The sequence below is a fragment of the Salvelinus namaycush genome, chromosome 5 (genome assembly GCF_016432855.1).
Source record: "Salvelinus namaycush isolate Seneca chromosome 5, SaNama_1.0, whole genome shotgun sequence".
Classification (NCBI taxonomy): domain Eukaryota; kingdom Metazoa; phylum Chordata; class Actinopteri; order Salmoniformes; family Salmonidae; genus Salvelinus; species Salvelinus namaycush.
In genome coordinates this window covers 67,070,809-67,085,808 of record NC_052311.1, presented here as the reverse complement: position 1 = coordinate 67,085,808, position 15,000 = coordinate 67,070,809, and the positions used below count along the sequence as shown (strand labels likewise).

General features: G+C 42.8%; 1 protein-coding gene across 6 annotated transcripts in view; it reads left to right on the top strand.

Moving 5' to 3' along the window:
- LOC120048786 (ATP-dependent translocase ABCB1-like) overlaps nucleotides 1-15,000 on the top strand; it is a 47,108-nt gene that overhangs the window by 31,776 nt on the left and 332 nt on the right. For all 6 annotated transcript variants that reach the window (XM_038995005.1, XM_038995006.1, XM_038995004.1 and 3 more), the window contains 17 exons: nucleotides 631-741; nucleotides 837-962; nucleotides 1,127-1,330; nucleotides 1,643-1,813; nucleotides 2,045-2,206; nucleotides 2,377-2,553; nucleotides 3,081-3,227; nucleotides 3,384-3,488; nucleotides 3,668-3,745; nucleotides 5,087-5,170; nucleotides 5,239-5,442; nucleotides 5,565-5,665; nucleotides 5,838-5,978; nucleotides 10,675-10,831; nucleotides 11,082-11,279; nucleotides 11,988-12,194; nucleotides 13,187-13,333. In XM_038995005.1, the coding sequence (XP_038850933.1) occupies nucleotides 631-741; nucleotides 837-962; nucleotides 1,127-1,330; nucleotides 1,643-1,813; nucleotides 2,045-2,206; nucleotides 2,377-2,553; nucleotides 3,081-3,227; nucleotides 3,384-3,488; nucleotides 3,668-3,745; nucleotides 5,087-5,170; nucleotides 5,239-5,442; nucleotides 5,565-5,665; nucleotides 5,838-5,978; nucleotides 10,675-10,831; nucleotides 11,082-11,279; nucleotides 11,988-12,194; nucleotides 13,187-13,333 (2,520 nt within the window). The remainder of the gene's footprint in view (nucleotides 1-630; nucleotides 742-836; nucleotides 963-1,126; nucleotides 1,331-1,642; nucleotides 1,814-2,044; nucleotides 2,207-2,376; nucleotides 2,554-3,080; nucleotides 3,228-3,383; nucleotides 3,489-3,667; nucleotides 3,746-5,086; nucleotides 5,171-5,238; nucleotides 5,443-5,564; nucleotides 5,666-5,837; nucleotides 5,979-10,674; nucleotides 10,832-11,081; nucleotides 11,280-11,987; nucleotides 12,195-13,186; nucleotides 13,334-15,000) is intronic.

Sequence of the window (15,000 nt, the reverse complement as noted above, 5' to 3'; positions counted from 1 at the left end):
TTTTGTTATTGACCAAATAATTATTTTCCACCATAATTTGCAAATAAATTCATTAAAAATCCTACAATGTGATTTTCTGGATTTTTTTTCTCATTTTGTCTGTCATAGTTGAAGTGTACCTATGATGAAAATGACAGGCCTCTCTCATCTTTTTAAGTGGGAGAACTTGCACAATTGGTGGCTGACTAAATATTTTTTTGCCCCACTGTATATAATGTCTATGGTGTGAATGGGGAAACTTTTTGGACTCTGTAGAGCGCTTAACACACAGTAGAATAACACATCTTTCCCCACTGAGCAGTCAGGAATACAGGGAGTCTTCAGAAGGGGATGTTTATGCTGCTGTATAAACCAGGCCTCTGTGTCTGTGTGTGTTTATGCTGCTGTATAAACCAGGCCTCTGTGCCTGTGTGTGTTTATGCTGCTGTATAAACCAGGATACTCTTCTCACGCACCATATTGGTTGAAAAATAGTTACCGGCAATATAATAGGCCTGTAGTATTTTATGGTATAATTTGTGTACAGTAATAGTATATAGTACTAATAGTATTAGTTGGTGACCTGCTTGAATGTTCACACGATTATGTTTATGTTCTAAGTCTCACTGCTGTTGTTGTTTGTCTGTTCAGAAACCCCACATCAACAGCTACTCAGACCACGGCCACAAGCCTGATGTCATCAAAGGAAACATAGAGTTTAACAACATCCATTTCATCTACCCCTCACGACCCCACGTCAAAGTATGTGCTGCCTTCTTTATGTGTGCGTGTGTGTTGATGTCCAGTAGATGTTCGTAGATGTTAAATGGTGTGTTTCTGTGTGTGTCTCTTTGTAGGTGTTGAAAGGAATGTCTCTGAGCGTGCGTAGTGGCCAGACCATAGCTCTGGTAGGCAGTAGTGGCTGTGGGAAAAGCACCACCGTTCAGCTGCTGCAGCGGTTCTATGATCCACAAGAGGGATCAGTGAGTATCATGGAAAACACACACACACACACACACACACACACACACACACACACACACACACACACACACACACACACACACACACACACACACACACACACACACACACACACACACACACACAGTACCGGTTCTGTAACTATGCCCTCTGTGTTCTGTAGGTGTGTGTAGATGGTCATGACGTGCGCTCCCTGAACGTGCGCTTCCTGAGAGAGATGATTGGCGTTGTCAGTCAGGAGCCCATCCTGTTTGCTACCACCATCGCTGAGAACATCCGCTACGGACGACCTGACGTCACACATCAGGAGATAGAACAGGCTGCTAGGGAGGCCAACGCTTACGACTTCATCATGACACTACCTGATGTACGTTACTCTGTCTGTCTGTCTGTCTGTCTGTCTGTCTGTCTGTCTGTCTGTCTGTCTGTCTGTCTGTCTGTCTGTCTGTCTGTCTGTCTGTCTGTCTGTCTGTCTGTCTGTCTGTCTGTCTGTCTGTCTGTCTGTCTGTCTGTCTGTCTGTCTGTCTGTCTGTCTGTCTGTCTGTCTGTCTGTCTGTCTGTCTGTAGTAGTAGTAGTAGTAGTAGTAGTAGTAGTAGTAGTAGTAGTAGTAGTAGTACTATAACTAATGCTAGATAATGATTGATTACAATATATTGATAGTATTGTTTTGTTGAGCAGAAGTTTGAGACTCTAGTTGGAGACAGAGGAACCCAGATGAGTGGAGGACAGAAACAGAGGATCGCTATCGCACGCGCTCTCGTACGCAACCCCAAGATCCTCTTGTTAGATGAGGCTACCTCAGCCCTCGACGCCGAGAGTGAGACCATCGTACAGGCTGCTTTGGACAAGGTAGAAGACACACACAGACACACAGACACACACACACACATGCACCCTTTGCACCAGTTTATCAACATCTACTAAACATTGCTATGCCCCCCTCCTCCCTCCCTTTCACTCCTCCTCCCTCCCTTTCACTCCCCCTTCCTCCTCCTCCCTCCCTTTCACTCCCCCTTCCTCCTCCTCCCTCCCCACTCTCTCCCTCCCTCCTTCCTCCTCCCTCCCTCCCTCCCCATCCAGGTGAGACAGGGTCGTACTACCATCGTGGTGGCTCATCGTCTGTCTACTATCCGTAATGCTGATGTCATCGCAGGCTTCCAGAAGGGAGAGATCGTAGAGCTGGGAACACACAGTCAACTGATGGAAAAAGAAGGAGTCTACCACACACTGGTCACCATGCAGGTAACACACACACACACACACACACCCTCCTCACACCCTCCTCACACATCTTGCATCTACGTCACCATTTAGGTAACAGCGTTATCAAAACAGTGTCACACACACACACGCCACATAACAAACAAATACACACATTTTACTCTACATTCTATTCTGTTGTGTTCTTCCAGACGTTTAAGAGTCCTGAGGAGGGCGAGGAGGCTGTGGAGGAGCAGGTTCTGGAGGAGAAGAGTCCGTCAATGATGCCGTTCTCAGAGACCACCCTCATCCGGAGGAAATCTACCAAGGGATCGTCCTTCATCGGCTCAGAGAAAGGAGACAAGGACAAGACTGAGGTGGAAGAAGAGGTAAGGCTATGGAGCTAGAGGTACTAGCTAGAGTGGATATTCCCATTTCAATCCAGGATCAGTAGTGGACACACTGTGGGACATAATTGGTGTACCATTTGGAATGTTTCTGATGATCTCTCTCTCTCTCCTTCTTTTCTCTCTGTGTCTTCTCTCTCTCCTTCTTTTCTCTCTGGTCTTCTCTCTCTCCTTCCTTTCTTCTCTCCTTCTTTTCTCTCTGGTCTTCTCTCTCTCCTTCCTTTCTCTATCTTCTCTCTCCTTCCTCTCGCTCTCTGTCTTCTCTCTTTCTCTCTCTCCTTCCTTTCTCTCTATGTCTTCTCTCTCTCTGTCCGCTCTCTCCTTCCTTTCTTTCTCTATCTTCTCTCTCTCTCTCTCCTTCCTCTCGCTCTCTGTCTTCTCTCTTTCTCTCTCTCCTTCCTTTCTCTCTATGTCTTCTCTCTCTCTGTCCGCTCTCTCCTTCCTTTCTTTCTCTATCTTCTCTCTCTCTCTCTCCTTCCTCTCTCTCTCTGTCTTCTCTCTCTCCCCAGGATGAGGAGATTCCTCCTGTGTCGTTTCTGAAGGTGTTGAAGCTGAACCTTCCTGAGTGGCCCTATATGGTGGTTGGTGTGATCTGTGCCACTATCAACGGGGGCATGCAGCCTCTCTTCGCTGTCATCTTCTCTAAAATCATCGCTGTATGTTAAATATCAGTTAATACCAGATATCATCATTCTATGTTTACTCATTTATTTCAGTTTATTCATCTTCTCATTACTGTAAGTTGAATTAGTCATATTCCATCAAATAGCATCACCTCAGATGATCATGTTTGTGTTGTTGTCATGTTTCAGGTGTTTGCAGAGCAAGACCAGGAACTAGTTAGACAACGCTCCTCGTTGTACTCTATCATGTTCGCCCTCATTGGAGTCGTCTCCTTCATAACCATGTTCCTACAGGTAAGCACACACCTCACCTAATGCTAAATACTATGATGAATGAGTGACAGAATGTGGGAGGGGCTTGGGTTTGTATCTATCCTACAGCAGGTCAGTGGTCCCCAATGTATTTCTATTGATGGACAGCATCTTGAAGTTTGACTTACTATGACTGTGATACGTGGTTGTCTTCTCTTCAGGGATTCTGTTTTGGGAAGGCCGGTGAGATTCTGACCATGAAGCTGAGACTGATGGCCTTTAAAGCCATGATGAGACAGGCAAGTTTATTTAGGCTTATAGAGTGTTTAATAAAGGTGTTTATTTAGACTTATAGGGTATTTAATAAAGGTGTTTATTTAGACTTATAGGGTATTTAATAAAGGTGTTTATTTAGACTTATAGGGTATTTAATAAAGGTGTTTATTTAGACTTATAGGGTATTTAATAAAGGTGTTTATTTAGACTTATAGGGTATTTAATAAAGTTGAGACAGTTTATTTAGGCTTATAGAGTGTTTAATAAAGGTAAGACTGTTTATTTAGGCTTGTATAGTGTTTAATAAAGGTGAGACAGTTTATTTAGGCTTGTATAGTGTTTAATAAAGGTGAGACAGTTTATTTAGGCCTATAGAGTGTTTAATAAAGGTAAGACTGTTTATTTAGGCCTATAGAGTGTTTAATAAAGGTAAGACTGTTTATTTAGGCTTGTATAGTGTTTAATAAAGGTGAGACAGTTTATTTAGGCCTATAGAGTGTTTAATAAAGGTAAGACTGTTTATTTAGGCCTATAGAGTGTTTAATAAAGGTAAGACTGTTTATTTAGGCTTGTATAGTGTTTAATAAAGGTAAGACAGTTTATTTAGGCTTATAGAGTGTTTAATAAAGGTGTTTATTTAGACTTATAGGGTATTTAATAAAGGTAAGACAGTTTATTTAGGCTTATAGAGTGTTTAATAAAGGTAAGACAGTTTATTTAGGCTTGTATAGTGTTTAATAAAGGTGTTTATTTAGACTTATAGGGTATTTAATAAAGGTAAGACAGTTTATTTAGGCTTATAGAGTGTTTAATAAAGGTAAGACTGTTTATTTAGGCCTATAGAGTGTTTAATAAAGGTAAGACTGTTTATTTAGGCTTGTATAGTGTTTAATAAAGGTAAGACCGTTTATTTAGGCTTATAGAGTGTTTAATAAAGGTAAGACTGTTTATTTAGGCTTGTATAGTGTTTAATAAAGGTAAGACTGTTTATTTAGGCTTATAGAGTGTTTAATAAAGGTGTTTATTTAGACTTATAGGGTATTTAATAAAGGTAAGACAGTTTATTTAGGCTTATAGGGTATTTAATAAAGGTAAGACTGTTTATTTAGGCTTGTATAGTGTTTAATAAAGGTAAGACAGTTTATTTAGGCCTATAGAGTGTTTAATAAAGGTAAGACTGTGTATTTAGGCCTATAGAGTGTTTAATAAAGGTAAGACTGTTTATTTAGGCTTATAGAGTGTTTAATAAAGGTAAGACTGTGTATTTAGGCTTATTTAGGTTATAGGGCTTATGGAGTGTTTATAAAGGCTCAAATAGGTTATAGAGACAATTTGAACATGTAACTCTCTTCATTCTCCTGTAGGAGTTGGGCTGGTATGACAGTCACAAGAATAGTGTTGGAGCTCTCACCACTAGACTGGCTACAGACGCAGCACAAGTACAGGGGGTAAGTAGTAAGTACACACATGAACACACAACACACAACACACACACTAACCCTCCCTCCCTCTCCAGGCTACAGGAGTGCGTTTGGCCACTCTGGCCCAGAACGTGGCTAACCTGGGCACCAGTCTGATCATCTCGTTTGTGTACGGCTGGCAGCTGACTCTTCTCATCCTGTGTGTGGTACCTGTCATGGCTGTAGCTGGAGGCATACAGATGAAGATGCTCTCTGGTCACGCCGTCAAAGACAAGAAAGAGCTAGAACAGGCTGGCAAGGTACACAACCACTCACACACACAGTCTTATTCACTCTCTTCATAGCTCCCAACATTTGCAACAGTGAATATCTATACGTTCTTCTCTCGAGTCTAACCAGTGTGTGTGTGTGTGTGTGTCAGATTGCCACAGAGGCCATAGAGAACATCCGTACGGTGGCGTCTCTCACCAGAGAGCAGAAGTTTGAGTCTCTGTACCAGGAGAACCTCATAGTGCCTTACAAGTACGTGTGCTACAAAGTTTAGAATTTCCATTATAAAAAGTCCTAGTCATTGCTGTGTTTTTAATGTGTCAACAGTGTCAGTCTTGTAAATGTACTGTATTACTTTTGTTTATGTAATCACCCCTCTCTTTAATCTCTCTCTCTCTCCCCCTCTCTCGCTTTTCCTCTGTAGGAACTCTCAGAAGAAGGCCCATGTGTATGGCATCACATTCTCCTTCTCTCAGGCCATGATCTACTTTGCCTATGCAGGCTGCTTCCGCTTCGGAGCCTGGCTCATAGAGGAAGGCATTATGACCTTTGAAAATGTCTTCCTGTGAGTACAGCAGCTACCTTTGATTGGGTTACTTCAGTCATGTGTCCATGTTCACAACTGTTCTTATAGCCTTTTCCTATGTGACTATGAGGCCATGTTTGAACGACTCAATTGCTTCCCTAATATGGGTGCTGGGTGGACACAGGTACAGTAGTGGAGGATGTGTGTATACATTGTACAATACAGCTCAGGTACAGTAGTGGAGGATGTGTGTATACATTGTACAATACAGCTCAGGTACAGTAGTGGAGGATGTGTGTATACATTGTACAATACAGCTCAGGTACAGTAGTGGAGGATGTGTGTATACATTGTACAATACAGCTCAGGTACAGTAGTGGAGGATGTGTGTATACATTGTACAATACAGCTCAGGTACAGTAGTGGAGGATGTGTGTGTACATTGTACAATACAGCTCAGGTACAGTAGTGGAGGATGTGTGTATACATTGTACAATACAGCTCAGGTACAGTAGTGGAGGATGTGTGTATACATTGTACAATACAGCTCAGGTACAGTAGTGGAGGATGTGTGTATACATTGTACAATACAGCTCAGGTACAGTAGTGGAGGATGTGTGTATACATTGTATAATACAGCTCAGGTACAGTAGTGGAGGATGTGTGTATACATTGTACAATACAGCTCAGGTACAGTAGTGGAGGATGTGTGTATACATTGTACAATACAGCTCAGGTACAGTAGTGGAGGATGTGTGTATACATTGTACAATACAGCTCAGGTACAGTAGTGGAGGATGTGTGTATACATTGTATAATACAGCTCAGGTACAGTAGTGGAGGATGTGTGTATACATTGTACAATACAGCTCAGGTACAGTAGTGGAGGATGTGTGTATACATTGTACAATACAGCTCAGGGACAGTAGTGGAGGATTTGTGTATACATTGTACAATACAGCTCAGGTACAGTAGTGGAGGATGTGTGTATACATTGTACAATACAGCTCAGGTACAGTAGTGGAGGATTTGTGTGTACATTGTACAATACAGCTCAGGTACAGTAGTGGAGGATTTGTGTGTACATTGTACAATACAGCTCAGGTACAGTAGTGGAGGATTTGTGTGTACATTGTACAATACAGCTCAGGTACAGTAGTGGAGGATTTGTGTGTACATTGTACAATACAGCTCAGGTACAGTAGTGGAGGATTTGTGTGTACATTGTACAATACAGCTCAGGTACAGTAGTGGAGGATTTGTGTGTACATTGTACAATACAGCTCAGGTACAGTAGTGGAGGATTTGTGTGTACATTGTACAATACAGCTCAGGTACAGTAGTGGAGGATGTGTGTGTACATTGTACAATACAGCTCAGGTACAGTAGTGGAGGATGTGTGTGTACATTGTACAATACAGCTCAGGTACAGTAGTGGAGGATTTGTGTGTACATTGTACAATACAGCTCAGGTACAGTAGTGGAGGATGTGTGTGTACATTGTACAATACAGCTCAGGTACAGTAGTGGAGGATGTGTGTGTACATTGTATAATACAGCTCAGGTACATTAGTGGAGGATTTGTGTGTACATTGTACAATACAGCTCAGGTACAGTAGTGGAGGATTTGTGTATACATTGTACAATACAGCTCAGGTACAGTAGTGGAGGATGTGTGTATACATTGTACAATACAGCTCAGGTACAGTAGTGGAGGATTTGTGTATACATTGTACAATACAGCTCAGGTACAGTAGTGGAGGATTTGTGTGTACATTGTACAATACAACTCAGGTACAGTAGTGGAGGATGTGTGTGTACATTGTACAGCTCAGGTATAGTAGAACACACCCCGGCCTAGCTCATCTAGGCCTGACAGGAATGTCCAGTATTACAGTGGTCAAAGGTGGTTGTGGTTAATCATTACCTAACTGGGAAGTGTGTTGGAGGTCAACGCTGATCTAGGGACTCATCACCGTAGCAACAATGGCCATATATCAATGACATGTATAACATGTGACCCATAGAAATGGATGTTATAGAGTAGATATCACGACTAAAGGCTTAGATAACATTTTATTTGGAAAGGTGTACATAAGGCAGTCATAACAGCAACAAAACATCTGTCATAAACAGATGTTATTGTCATTAAAGCTGCAATATGCAACTTGTTGGGCGACCCAACCAAATTCACATAGAAATGTGAGTTCTAGATCTATTTTCTCTATTTCTATGCATTCCTTTTTTTAAGTTTAGTTTTTGCATCTTTTTTTTTTTAACACCAGCTTCAAACACCTGAAAATACCATATTTGGGTTATTGAAAATATATTTCACAGCGGTTTAGATCGTACAATGATTTTCTTCTGCTTGTTTTGTCACATAAACTAAAATTAGACAAACTATTAGAATTTTAGCAACCAGGAAATGGCAGAGCGATTTCCTACATATTGCACCTTTAAGTGTCATGCGGTTGTATTATGTCACTTTCAATGTGAAGTTCAAATTTCTCTGGCATGACTTCAAGATAATTTAAGTTTACCCTAAATTAGACTTTAGCGAGCTTGATACAATAGTTTCTGAGCTTGATACACTGTTTTAGCATTTGTGACGCAAAACCAATGCAAATTTTTCCGTGCTTCATGTCCAAATCATAGCATCTTAAATTGATTGTGTAACTCGATGCAGTTATTTATCGCTTTTCATTACAGTGTTATCTTAAAGCTCTACATGGGCAAATAATTTGAATCAAGGCAGGAAATAGCAAAAGTAGGCTAGGTGCTGGAAAAAATGCACATTTGTGGCCTGCTGGAGGTCATTTTGCAGGGCTCTGGCAGTGCACGTCCTTGCACAAAGGCGGAGGTAGCGGACCTGCTGCTGGGTTGTTGCCCTCCTACGGCCTCCTCCACGTCTCCTGATGTACTGGCCTGTCTCCTGGTAGCGCCTCCATGCTCTGGACACTACGCTGACAGACACAGCAAACCTTTTTGCCACAGCTCGCATTGATGTGCCATCCTGGATGAACTGCACTACCTGAGCCACTTGTGTGGGTTGTAGACTCCGTCTCATGCTACCACTAGAGTGAAAGCACCGCCAGCATTCAAAAGTGACCAAAACATCAGCCAGGAAGCAAAGGAACTGAGAAGTGGTCTGTGGTCACCACCTGCAGAATCACTCCTTTTTTGGGGGTGTCTTGCTAATTGCCTATAATTTCCACCTTTTGTCTATTCCATTTGCACACCAGCATGTGAAATTTATTGTCAATCAGTGTTGCTTCCTAAGTGGACAGTTTGATTTCACAGAAGTGTGATTGACTTGGAGTTACATTGTGTTGTTTAAGTGTTCCCTTTATTTTTTTGAGCAGTGTATATACAAAGTATGTGGACACCCCTTCAAATGAGTGGATTTGGCTATTTTAGCCACACCCTTTGCTGACAGGTATATACAATCGAGCACACGGCCATGCAATCTCCATAGACAAACATTGGCAGTAGAATGGCCTTACTGAAAAGCTCAGTGACTTTCAACATGGTACCGTCATAGGATGCCATCTTTCCAACAAGTCAGTTCGTCAAATTTCTGCCCTCCTAGAGCTGCCCCAGTCAACTGTAAGTGCTGTTATTGTAAAGTGGAAACGTTAAGGAGCAACAACGGCTCTGCCGCAAAGTGGTAGGCCATGCAAGCTCACAGAACGGAATCGCAGAGTGGAACCACAAAATCGTTTGTCCTCGGTTACAACACTCACTACCGAGTTCCAAACTGCCTCTGGAAGCAACGTCAGCACAATAACTGTTCGTCGGGAGCTTTATGAAATGGGTTTCCATGGCCGAGCAGCCAAGCGTCGGTTGGAGTGGTGTAAAGCTCGCCACCATTGGACTCTGGAGCAGTGGAAAATCGTTCTCTGGAGTGATGAATCACGCTACACCATCTGGCAGTCCGGGTTTGGCAGATGCCAGGAGAATGCTACCTGCTCCAATGGAAAGTGCCAACTGTAAGGTTTGGTGGAGGAGGAATAATGGCCTGGAGCTGTTTTTCATGGTTCGGGTTAGGCCTCTTAGTTCCAGTGAAGGGAAATCTTAACGCTACAGCATACAATGACATTCTAGACGATTCTGTTCTTCCAACTTTGTGGCAATAGTTTGGTGAAGGCCCTTTCCTGTTTCAGCATGACAATGCCCCCGTGCACAAATTGAGGTCCATACAGAAATGGTTGGTTGAGAACAGTGTGGAGGAAATTGACTGGCCTGCACAGAGCCCTGACCTCAACCCCATCGAACACCTTTGGGATGAATTGGAACGCCATTGGGTCACGTGATGGTTACAAGCCCCAAAAAAATTATTTGGCACTATATAGAACCATTTGTTTTTAGTGTATAACCTGTTCTCTGTCTCTCTCTCTCTCCAGGGTGATCTCTGGAGTATGAACTATCCCTTTAAGATACATGTTAGATAGATCGTAACCTGTTCTCTCTGTCTCTCTCTCTCCAGGGTGATCTCTGCAGTATGAACTATCCCTTTAAGATACATGTGAGATAGATCGTAACCTGTTCTCTGTCTCTCTCTCTCTCCAGGGTGATCTCTGCAGTATGAACTATCCCTTTAAGATACATGTGAGATAGATCGTAACCTGTTCTCTGTCTCTCTCTCTCTCCAGGGTGATCTCTGCAGTATGAACTATCCCTTTAAGATACATGTTAGATAGATCGTAACTTGTTATCTCTGTCTCTCTCTCTAAAGGGTGATCTCTGCAGTGCTGTACGGAGCCATGGCAGTAGGAGAGGCCAACTCCTTCACGCCTAACTACGCCAAAGCCAAGATATCAGCATCTCACCTTATGTTCCTCATCAACAGAGAACCTGCCATAGACAACTGCTCACAGGAGGGAGAAACACCGGTACACACACACACACACACACACACACACACACACACACACACACACACACACACACACACACACACACACACACACAGACACACACACACACACACACACACACACACACACACACACACACACACACACACACACACACATCACACCCAGTGGCTATCACAGTGGAGAGTTGTGGAGTGATTGTATAGTACATGCCAGGAGATTATTTCAGAACGGATGTTCTTCTGCCTCCCTCTCTTCCCTCCAGGACCACTTTGATGGTAACGTGCGTTTCCAGGGGGTGAGGTTCAACTACCCGTCCCGTCCAGACCTTGCTGTCCTGCAGGGACTGGAGCTGAAGGTGCAGAAGGGCCAGACTCTAGCCCTGGTGGGCAGCAGTGGCTGTGGGAAGAGTACGACCATACAATTACTGGAGAGGTTCTACGACCCACTACAAGGCACAGTGGTGAGTACACACACACACACACACACACGTTATGTTCCTCTATCCTCGTGGGGACCTAAAATTAATTTCCATTCAAAATCCTATTTTCCCTAACTCCTAACCCTTACCATAACCCGAACCCTAACCTAACTCCTAACACTAATTGTAACCCTAAACCTAACCCCTAAGCTTAAAATAGCCTTTGTCCTGATGGGGATGTGGGAAATGTCCCATGAGGGAGAATTTTTGTTTTACTACCCTTATGGGGACTTTTGGGGATTTTAGGTCCCCACAAGGATAAAAGAACCAACCCACACTCACACACAAACGTTTTCACACACATTGATTATTAAAGCCATATGTACTGTATGTTTAATGACCACTGTCACCAGTCAGACAGTGAGATATTTGCTGGAATTTTTATATGCAAATATACATGAAAACATAGAGCCCTCATGCGTCTCCATGTGTGACTGTGTAGATATTCTCCTACTGAAACACAGTTCTATAATTACTGATTGACAGGCCAGGATGTTGACACTGTTGCTTCATAATGCTCTACTATACTGGCTCTACTGTACTGAGACCTTGTGGGTTATGATCCTGCTCAAAGTGCATATGTGTGTTCATGTGGAGGTTATTGCCCTGCTAAGGCCACTGATAAAATGACAAACACTAGAGGATTATCCAACTTTGATGTTAACTCTTCCTCCTGCTCTTCTTCCTCAGATGTTGGACAACAGTGATGCTAAGAAGCTGAACATCCATTGGCTGAGGGCCCAGATGGGCATCGTATCCCAGGAGCCCGTGCTGTTTGACTGTAGTCTGGCAGAGAACATTGCCTACGGAGACAACACACGCAAAGTTACCATGGAGGAGATCCAGAGTGCTGCTAAAGCTGCCAACATACACAGCTTCATAGACGACCTGCCTCAGGTACACACTAATACTACTACTGTCACCACTACTACTACTACCACCAATACTACTACTGTCACCACTACTACTACTACTGTCACCAATACTACTACTACTATTACTACTACCACTACTACTACTACTACTACTACTGTTACCACCACTACTACTACTGTCACCACTACTACTACTGTCACCAATACTACTACTACTATTACTACTACTACTACTATTACTACTACTACTACTACTACTGTCACCACTACTACCAATACTACTACTACTACTACTACTATTGCTACTACTGTCACCAATACTACTGTACTACTACTGTCACTAATACTACTACTGTCAACAATACTACTACTACTACTACTACTACTACTTCTACTACCGCTACTGCTAATACTACTGTAAGCATCTTCTGCTTTTGTAAGTTTGGTTTCTTGAGATCTCTACATCAGCACCAATACCCTAATAGTGGCTGCATGGTCAGATAACCACAGACAGACTGATAGTGGTATCAGCTTCTCTCAGATGCCGTGCCAGAGAAAACACTGCAGGTCATTACTGGAGTAATGTCGTCTTAGTGCTGTTCCCTGTGTAAGGGTGAACTGTCTTTCACTCTGAGGGCTTACCACCTGTAGGACTGAAAGAGGTTATGAGCTGGTTTCACACACAGATTAAGCCTAGTCCCAGACTAAAAATAGATTTTAAATGGCCTACGTGTGTTAGTCCCAGGCTAGTTTTAGGCTGGGATTCGATGCAAGGCGCATTATAGGCACAGAGCACTACACAGCCAACAATACGCCTTTCAAATACATTTTCCCCAGATGTTCACGGAGATCGCGTTCATGGGAGACGCTGCGCATGTCAGCTCAATCGTAAATTGAATCCCGGCCTTAATCTGTGTCCGTAAAACCAGCCCTAGGAGTTATGTCATGTGTGAGATGACGAGGATAACCTCTTTCTTACCCTCCATCTCCTCTTCCCTCCATCTCTCTGAGTAGAAGTATGACACCCAAGCTGGTGACAAGGGGACCCAGTTGTCAGGAGGACAGAAGCAGCGTATAGCCATTGCCAGAGCCATCCTCCGCAACCCCAAAGTCCTGCTGCTGGACGAGGCCACCTCCGCACTGGACACAGAGAGCGAGAGGGTGTGTGTGTGTGTGTGTTCTGTTAAACTATATATATACAGTTGAAGTCGGAAGTTTACATACACCTTAGCCAAATACATTTAAACTCAGTTTTTCACAATTCCTGACATTTAATCCTAGTAAAAATTCCCTGTCTTAGGTCAGTTAGGATCACCACTTTATTTTAAGAATGTGAAATGTCAGAATAATAGTGGAGAGAATGATTTATTTCAGCTTTTATTTCTTTCATCACATTCCCAGTGGGTCAGAAGTTTACATACACTCAATTAGTATTTGGTAGCATTGCCTTTAAATTGTTTATCTTGGGTTAAACATCAATACCTTGATTTCGGGTAGCCTTCCACAAGCTTCCCACAATAAGTTGGGTGAATTTTTGCCCATTCCTCCTGACAGTACTGGTGTACCTGAGTCAGATTTGTTGGCCTCCTTGCCTACACGCTTTTTCAGTTCTACCCACAAATTTTCTACAGGATTGAGGTCAGGGCTTTGTGATGGCCACTCCAATACCTTGACTTTGTTGTCCTTAAGCCATTTTGCCACTACTTTGGAAGTATGCTTGAGGTCATTGTCCATTTGGAAGAACCATTTGCGAAAAAGCTTTAACTTCCTGAGATGTTGCTTCAATATATCCACATAATTTTCCTTGCTCATGATGCCATCTATTTTGTGAAGTGCACCAGTCCCTCCTGCAGCAAAGCACCCCCACAACATGAGGCTGCCACCCACGTGCTTCAGAGTTGGGATGGTGTTCTTCGACTTGCAAGCTTCCCCCTTTTTCCTCCAAACACCAAACATAACGATGGTCATGATGGCCAAACAGTTCTATTTTTGTTTCATCAGACCAGAGAACATTTCTCCAAAAAGTACGATCTTTGTCCCCATGTGCAATGGCAAACGGTAGTCTGGTTTTTTAATGGCGGTTTTGGAGCAGTGGCTTCTTCCTTGCTGAGCGGCCTTTCAGGTTATGTCGATATAGGACTCATTTTACTGTGGATATAGATACTTTTGTACCAGTTTCCTCCATTATCTTCACAAGGTCCTTTGCTGTTGTTCTGGGATTGATTTGCACTTTTCGCACCAAAGTACGTTCATCTCTAGGAGACAGAACGCGTCTCCTTCCTGAGCGGTATGACGGCTGCGTGGTCCCATGGTGTTTATACTTGCGTACTATTGTATGTATAGATGAACGTGGTACCTTCAGGAGTTTTAAAATTGCTCCCAAGGATGAACCAGACTTGTGGAAGTCTACAATTTTTTTTCTGAGGTCTTGGTTGATTTCTTTTCATTTCCCCATGATGTCAAGCAAAGGGGCACTGAGTTTGAAGTTAGGCCTTGAAATACATCCACAGGTACACCTCCAATTGATGTCAATTAGCCTATCAGAAGCTTCTAAAGCCATGACATCATTTTCAGGAATTTTCCAAGCTGTTTAAAGGCACAGTCAACTTAGTGTATGTAAACCTCTGACCCACTGGAATTGTGATACAGTGAATTATAAGTGAAATAATCTGTCTGTAAACAATTGTTGGAAAAATTACTTGTGTCATGCACAAAGGAGATGTCCTAACCGACTTGCCAAAACTATAGTTTGTTAACAAGAAATTTGTGGAGTGGTTTAAAAACAAGTTTTAATGACGCCAACCTAAGTGTATGTAAACTTCCGACTT